We start from the raw sequence: 8,488 nt of genomic DNA, 5'->3' as shown, positions 1-8,488 counted from the left end.
GCAGAGATAGACACATGGGTGGAGTAGAAAAAGAGAGGAGGGGAAAGAGTGAAAGGAAAGAGAGTGAAAGAGAGAGAAGGGAAAGGAAAAGAGAAGAAGGAAGAGGGAGAAAGAGAAGAAAGGAGAAGGGGAGAGAAAGTAGAGAGGGAGAAAGTGAGAGGAGAGAGAGAAAGAGGGAAGAAGGTAGAGAGGGAGAGAAGGCGGAGAGAGAGGTGGAGAGAAAGAGAATGAGAACTGGGTTTGGACATTTCATAACACTTGATTTACATTTGGAGTGGAAGAGACCTCAGGAGCACCCCTCCCACATTTTCACATGAGGTTGCAGGCTCATAATCCTACAGCTGGGAGGGACCTCAGAAGCCATCTAGTCAAAACCCCTTCATTTTATAGATGAGGAAATTGAGGCCTATGATCCCTAAGTCACTTAGGGCAAAACAGGTAGTAAATGCAGTCGGGATTTGAACCCAGGTCCTCTGACAAGCTCAGCATCCTTTCTGTTGTATTATATGCTACCCTCTCAAATTTGTGGCTTCTCCAAATCCTGGTTCTGCTACTTTTTAGCTGTGACCTTGGATATCAGTTTCCTCCTCTGTAAAAGGAGTGAGTTAGACTTTATGACCTTTTAGGGTCCCTTCCAGCTTCCACAGCCCTATGACTCCTAAGCAGCAGAAAAAGCAAGCCTTGTCATTTTATACAAAAGCCACAATTACCCTGCCTTTAATGGCCCTGAAAAAATATACTTTGTGTGTGTCCTTGCTTTCTATCCATCTCCACACCCTGTCCAGTCCTACATTTCCTCATCTGTAATATTGAGGGGAAAGGGGCAGTGTTGGAAGCCGTGTTCTTTCTCTAAGGCCTCTTTGCAAAGAGCCCTGCATTTGGAGTCTTTGTAATTACCTCAAATCCTGAGTGACCTTGAGTAAGTCTCTTAACATCTATGGACCTCAGTTTCCTGCTTTGTAGCTTGGGAACTTTCTAGGTATTTTATATTCTTACATCCTTTCCAGGGCTGACATGCCATGCTTCAAGGCCTTTCCACCCTGAATACTCTTAATATTCTATGCTAAAGGATGCTGTAGAGAAGGCCAAGACCACTGTGGGCTGGGGGGTCATTAAGGGAGGATTTTTTGGTAAGAATTAGGACTTAAGGGATAAGAAGGATCCCGAGCAGCAAAGAGTATGGGGGAGGACATTCTAGGTGGGTGGAATACAGAGTGGGAGAAAGTGCTGGGTTTGGAATCAGACCTGAATTTGAAACCCAGTCTGCCAGTTTCTGCCTATGTGAGCCTGGACAAATAACTGAGCCCCTCTGGGGCTTCAGTTTCCTCCTCTGTCAGTAAAGGGACTGGACCCTATCTCCATGCTTTCTTCTAGCTCTGGGCTCGCTGGTCCTATGGCTCTGACCATCCTAACATCACTGCTAGCTGTTAAGGCCAGCTAAGAAACCCAAACACCTTGTTAACTTTGACAGTGGGGTAGACGCATCCTTAATGCTTCCATTGCGACTACCTTCATTTAGTATTCCTTTAAATGCTACCCATATCTGCTAGCCCCTGGCTATGTGACCTTGGACAGGTCACCTTGCTTCTCTGGGCCTCAGTTTCCTCCTTTATAAAATGAAAGGGCAATGCTTAGCACAGTGCTTGGCACATAATAGGCATTTGAATAAATGCTTTTTGACTATTTGATGAACTGGGTTGGACGATCTCTCTGCTCCCTTCCAGCTCTGACAAGCTATGATTTTACCTTGTTGACTCAGTATGAGTGCATTCCATTATTATTCAGCATGCAGCTTTGTTTCCAGTTTTATACACAATCTCAGGGGCCCTGTGACCATGTTATGGGATAGTCCTACCAAGCCGGCATCATTTGTAAAACTGCCCACAACCTCAGAATCCAAAATGCACCTCAATAGAGAAAAAAACTCCGTAGCCTAAGAGAAATAAAAGTTCCTTTCTTTTCCAGCATCAGCTGGATTTCTGGTTGACATGGAGCAGCTTGATTCTGGCCCTTGTATTTCATGCTCACATGTTATGCCTTTTCTCCCAATATTCTGCTTTTATCACCACATCCATATTTTATGGCCAATAACTAAATGCAGGTGAACCACACTCATATGGGAAAAGTGTGTTCTCATGCAGAGTAGGAGAGCTAGAAGGAGCCTCAGAGCCCTAGAGCTAATCTATCCCCTGCACTGTACCAAGGAAGGAATTAAAGTCCAGAGAGGCCCGAGGCCATGCAGTAAATTAGCAGCAGAGCCCCCGTGGAACCCTGCCCCCTGACTCATCAGCTAGGGCTCCTGCCATCATGCATTCACTGCAGAAATCCCACTTGGAAATTCAGTCTCCATTTATTGATACCCTTCTTTCTTCCTCCCTCTACCCCCCAATCTGCCAAGCAAAGCCAGCTGTTGTTACCTTTTGAACATCTGGAAAAGGTAGTCATTGGGAACAATATTCCCACGCCATTGATTTTTAAATACTTGTTTGGCTAAGTCAGCCCCATCAGTCCTACATGCCATCCTTAAGGGCAAACAGCAACTTCCCCCAAAGTTTGACTCACCATCCTGAGGTGGGGGGGATTGTTTCCAGGTGCTCAGCCGCCTCCCTGAGAAGACAGTACATTCCTTATTTCCCAAGGAATAGACATTAGGGATGTGGTGAAGAAGGGGGGGGGCGGGAAGAAAAGCTGTTTTGGGGCAGTTAAGTTTCAGTCTCTCTGCTTTGCCTTTGTTCTTCCAGGGAGAAGAAGTCCATTCATTCTGTGCCTCAGAAAACCCCGGGCTTGCAAAAGTACCTGTAAGTGCCCCCTTTCTGGGAGGGCACTGGCTGCCTGGGCTTCCTAGCTCAGTGAGCTGGAAGAACCTGCCCTGCTTCCTCACTCGGCTCTGACTCCCGGAGGGACAGTCAGTGTGGTCCTGGCAGGCGAGGGGGGAGAGAATGGGAAGAGCTTAGGAATAATCTCTCCATCAGCCATCCAACCATCCAGCAAGCAGCAGCACCAGCAGCAGCAGCAATGCCAACTGCCAGGCAGGAGAGCAGAGAAATGCCCTCCCCTCCTTGGCCAAAAAGAGAGCAACTTAGAAGTAACAATAATAATTTGCAAGAATTAAACACAGCAGGTGCCAGGGAAAGAGGGTTGGACTGGGACTCGGGAGCCCTGGGTTCTGGTTCCAGCTCTACCATTTACTCTATGACCTTGGGGAAGTCACTTCTGCCCTCTTGGCCTCACTTTCCTCCTTCTTGTAAGTGACCATGCCATACGTGGATCATTTGAAATAGCCGGGACTATCTAATCAATAAGCATTTATTAGCTATTTACCCCTACGTGCCAGGCTAAACACTGAAGATACAAAGAAAAGGCAAAACCAAGATGCCTCCTTAAGGAGCCCACATTCTAATAGGGGAGATAACATGTAAGTAACTATGTCTATATAAAATATATACAGAGTAGATGGAAGGCACCAGCAGCTGGTGGGACTGGGAAATGCCTCCTGCAGAAGGCAAAATTGGAACTGAACATTGAAGGAAGCCAGGAGGCAGTGAAGCAATCCAGGCAAGGGGGGAGAGTTGTTTAGTCTGGGAAAAGAAAAGACCTGGTAGTGGTGTGTGTGTGTGTGTGTGTGTGTGTGTGTGTGTGTGTGTGTGTAGACAGACAGACAAACAGACAGAGACAGAGAGGAAGAGGGAATGTTGTCTTTTAAGTATTTGAAAGGTGTTCATGTGATAAAAGGAATCAGGCTTCTTTTGCTTGGTCCCAGAGAGCAGAACCAGGAGTCCTGGGTGGAAATTGCAGAGACAGATTCAGGCTTGATATCAGGAAAGTTCCCTAACAACGAGATGCTATTGGGGTGACACTGGAGGCAGTGAGTGACTTGCCCCTTGGGGAGGTCTTCAAACAGAGCCTGGGTGACCAACCTGTCTTCAGAGATGTCCGAAGGGCTGCTATTCAGGTGAGAAGGGATGGAGAAGCCAATGTCCGAGATCTTGTCTTCTTCTCAAAGTTGGTGCTGCCTTGATGGAGGTGGGGGGTCAGAGGAGGCAAGGGGGAAGCTGGGATTAGGTGACCTCTGGAGTCCCTTCTGGCTTTCACATTCGGTGATGCAGTGATGCTAGCAGACAGCCAGCTGTCACTTTTCATACCCAGAGTTCTTTCTGGTAACTTTGACTAATTGTAGCATGACTCTGTGCTTTCGAGAAGCTACAGAAATAACTTTCCTCCTCCTTCAGCTTTGGCTGACTTATGGCCGAATTGGGGGGGAACGCACAGATCTTAGCTCTGGAAGGCCCCTGGAGAGATGATCTGGTCCAGTCCCTGGCTGTCAGATCCATGATTTATGATCATTGGCTCTGTTTTACAAATGAGGTCTGTTCAAGGTCACAGAATCAATTAGGTGGTGACAGAACTAACTAGCTGTGACTAGAACCCAGGACTCCTGGATCCCATGTGTCAAATCATAGGCTCATAGACTTTAAAGCTGAAAGCAACCTTAGAGATCTATTTGCACATTACAGATAGGGAAACTGAAGCCCAGAGAGGTCAAGTCATTCAACCATGGTTACACTAAGAAACTGAGAGACAGAGCCATATTCTGAATTCAGGTTATATGATTCTAGTTTTCAATGCCATTTCTATTATATCTCACCACTCTCCTTCAATCAGTTGCTCTAAATTCCCAACATTATGCCTTAGTGAGAGAGGCAGGATTCTGCCATGGGGTACTTGAATGTATTTGGGTTTTTCTTTCTGCCCCCCCCCCATCCCATGCCATCCCCATGCTGAGAGACTGACCACTTTTTCTCCTCTTCTCATTGCCACGAGGATGTAAGCAGGAGTGAGGAACCTCCAGCCCCGAGGTCACATAGAGTTTTCCTTTTTTGGGGGAGGGGGTTGCTTTTTGGAGGGGGGGGAAGGTAGGGCAATTGGGGTTAAGTGACTTGCCCAAGGTCACACGGCTAGTTTTTTTGTGTTAAATGTATGAGGCCAAATTTGAACTCAGGTCCTCCTGACTCCAGGGCTGGCACTCTATTCACTGAACCACCTAGCCGCCCTGAGAGTTTTCCTTTTGTGTCTCACAGTGCCTTCAGCTATGATCATGGGACCATTGACTTAGATCTGAAAGACCTTACAGAGCATCTCATTCATCTTCCTTACTTTATATACTTCCCTACTTCCATCAGGAAACTGAGTCCCAGGGAGGCTAAATGTGTTGGCTCCCCCATTAGAATGTAAGTTCCTTAAGAACTTTCTATATCTCCCTAGAGCTTAGGCACTGTGCCTAGCAGATAGGAAGTGCCCCAGGGCTGTACTGGATCGGATTCTTAAAAGCTTCATTGTTAAACCTTCAGTGTGATCATTTATTTCTCAAAAATCGGCAAATGCTACAAATCAGGACTTATTGTTTTATTGATTGTCTAGATTTAAGAAACTGATGGGAAAATATTAAAATGCGGATTAAACTTCTAAGTGTGTCCCACTTATGTTTTTTTTTTTTCCTTAGATGATTGTCAAACACCTGCCAGCACACCCTTGGTAAGTGCCTAACAGGTGTTTGTTAATTTACTAAGTTTACAGATGTCAAAAAATGAGGCAGTCAGAAGTTAAGTGACATACCTAAGGTCACACAGTAGCAGAGTTGGGAATGGAACCCAGGTCCCCAGCTCCAGATCTAGCGCTCTTTCCCTAGGAGCATGACAGTATGCATTGACAGTGATGAGGAAATCCGGGGTGGTGAGCCTGGTCAAGCTGTGGTCTGGGCTGGGGATCAGGTCAGGGTTTCTGCAAGGGCAGGTGTGGAGCTGGTGGTTGGTGGCACAGCTCCCATCAGGGACATGGTGTCAGGATGGGGTGAGCAGCTGCAGCTCTCTCTAGATTCTGTTCTCTATTCTAATCCACTCTGACCACCGTCCTGGCAGCTCTGTCCTCCAATCAGTGGCCTACCTACAGTCTTACAGGCAGCATGGTGCTCTAGGCTTAGTAGATGCTTGAACACTTGTAGTTAGATTGAATTTATTTTGGGGCCATGTGGAAAGAGAGCTGGCCTCAGGCTCAGCCTGGCCTGGGTTTAATTCCCATCTTTGACATGTACTGGCTGTGTGACCTTGGGCAAACTAATTAACCTTTCAGTGTACTGGACATAATAGCTTCACTAGTTTTGAAGATTAATTTCCAGTACAGTTGCTCATTGGCCTGGGTAGAGGGAGCTCTTTCATCAGGGATCTCATCATATCAATGAAATCACAGGTCTGTTCAGTCGTTTCAGCCACGTCCAACTTTTTGTGAACCCATTTAGGTTTTCTTGGCAAAGATCCTGGCATGGTTTGCCATTTCCTTCTCCAGCTCATTATACAGATGAGGAAACTGAGGCAAACAGGGTGAAGTGACTTGCCCAGGGTCACACAGCTAGTAAGTAGATGAGGTCACATTTGAACTCAGGTCTTCCTTACTCTAGGCCCTGACTCCAGGGTAGCTAGGTGGTAAAGTGTGTAGAACACTGGGCTTAGAATCAGAATGACTCACCTTATAAATTCAAATTAGGCTTCAGAAATGTATGAACTGTGTGTCCCTGGGCAAGTCACTTAACCCTGTTTGCCTCAGTTTCCTCATCTATAAAATGAGTTGGAGAAGGAAATGGCAAACCACGCCAGTATCTTTGCCAAGAAAATCCAGAAAAAGGGATCCTGAAGAGTCAGACAGAACTGAAATGACTCAACAATCATAGGTCTAGACCAAGGAAAAAATGGAATTGGTTGCCAGCCTACTGTGTGTAGAGTCCTGTCTGAGATACAGTCTCTTTTGCTACTTCCCTTACTTATTGATGCTTTCTAAGCACCTCCATTTTACTTGTCCCTGCTTTCCTGTCTCATTGCCCGATTCTTGCTGATGATTACAGCAATACATCCTGTTTCAGACACGTACTCATTGTATGACCTTGGGCTAGTCATTTAACTTCTCTCAGCCTTGGTTTCTTCATCTGTAAAATCAATAAGCCAGTCAACAAGCATTTATTGAGCACCTACTGTGTGCCAGTCACTGTCCTAAGCACTGGGGATACAAAGAAATATAAAACAACAGTCTTTGTCCTCAAGAAGCTTGCACCATTATGGCAGAAACAACAATTGAAAATCATTCACATCCAAGGGTATATGGAGCAGAGGGAAAGGCATCTGAGAGGGAATGGATTGGGAGAGGACGATGGGAAGGGCCTTTTGCAGAAGGCAGGTTTTGAGCTGAGTCTTGAAGAAGCCAAGACAGATAAGAGGCAAAACTGAGGAGGCCCTGGAGACAAGGCCTTGGGAGATGGAGTGTGGTGTTGGAACCTCAGCCAGGAAGCTAGGGTCTGGGTTTCAGGGAGTGAAGTATGGAACTGGAAGGTTAGAAAGAGGCCAAGTTGTGAAACCAAACAGAGGATTTTATGCTTGGTTCTGGGGGTGATAGAGAGCCACAGGACTTTACTGAGTTGGGTGACATGGTCAGAGATTACTTTAAGATAATCCTTCTGGCAGCTGAGTGGAAGATAGATTGGTACGGGGAGAGTCTTAAGGCAGGGAGAAGACCCAGAAGGCTGTGAAGATAATAATGATGCCTGCCTCACAGGGCATTTGGGAGAGGAAATGTCAGCCTACTCCAAAGTGTTCTGTAAACTTCCAAGTGCCCAAAGCACTCTAATTGTTAGAGGCAGATTATAACACTTTGGGAGATCCTGGCTTGTGATGGTTCTGCCTTCTCGAAGAGAGACAACACAGGCAAATCTCCCACAGGAAGATGCTGTGGTATAGCATACACTCATGGTACAGAGAATAAAAGTGACCTCCCCAAAGGCTCCTGGACACATTAACAACAGAGCTGGTGTTCCCATTCAAGTCTCTTGACTTCTCATCTAGACCTCAGTCCACAGTCGCCAAGCTCCCTCTAGCTTTCTGCTTGTGATCTTGGCTTTATAAGATGGTCCCCACTCCAGCATCTCTGTGTCTAGGCAATTTGGTGTCAGGAAGGCCTGAATTCAAATCCAGCCCCACATACTTACTAGTTGTGTGACTCTGGGCAAACCACTTAACCTCCGCTTGACTCAGTTTCCTCAACACCTACCTCCCAGGGTTGTTGTGAGGTTAAAATGTGATCTTTTGTGAAGCACTTTGTAAACCTTCAAGTGCTGTATAAATGCTGGTTGTTATGACTGTTGCTATTATTACCATCCAGTTCTCTTCTCCCAAGCAACCTATTTCCTGGATTTTTTCCAGGAGGCCAGGGAAAGATGGATGGATAATGGGTTGATACCAGTGATTAATTTGAGAGATGGTAAGCACAGACAGTTCCCACTGTTAAATTCGGTGTATTTTTGAAATCATATTTTAAAGTGGAGTCCTGTGACATCTAGACAATTGGAATTAGACAGTTTGGGTTATGGGCCAAGGCCTGACTTGAAAGAAAGGAACCTGGAGGGGAGGGAGATCCAAGGGAGAGACAAGCCATCACCTTTCTCTCGGTC

General features: G+C 46.2%; 1 protein-coding gene across 1 annotated transcript in view; it reads right to left on the bottom strand.

Annotated features, from left to right (window-relative positions):
* KCNG4 (potassium voltage-gated channel modifier subfamily G member 4) overlaps window positions 1–2,521 on the bottom strand; it is a 40,072-nt gene extending 37,551 nt beyond the window's left edge. The window contains exon 1 of the mRNA XM_069085888.1: window positions 2,418–2,521. Within this exon, the coding sequence (XP_068941989.1) occupies window positions 2,418–2,521 (104 nt within the window). The remainder of the gene's footprint in view (window positions 1–2,417) is intronic.
* Between the last annotated feature and the right edge of the window lie 5,967 nt (window positions 2,522–8,488).

Source organism: Petaurus breviceps, unplaced genomic scaffold, assembly GCF_028583685.1.
Source record: "Petaurus breviceps papuanus isolate PSGF00001 unplaced genomic scaffold, PetGlider_PUasm1.0 176, whole genome shotgun sequence".
Classification (NCBI taxonomy): domain Eukaryota; kingdom Metazoa; phylum Chordata; class Mammalia; order Diprotodontia; family Petauridae; genus Petaurus; species Petaurus breviceps.
Note: the sequence above shows the minus strand (reverse complement) of the source record. Positions and strands in the feature narration are given on the sequence as shown.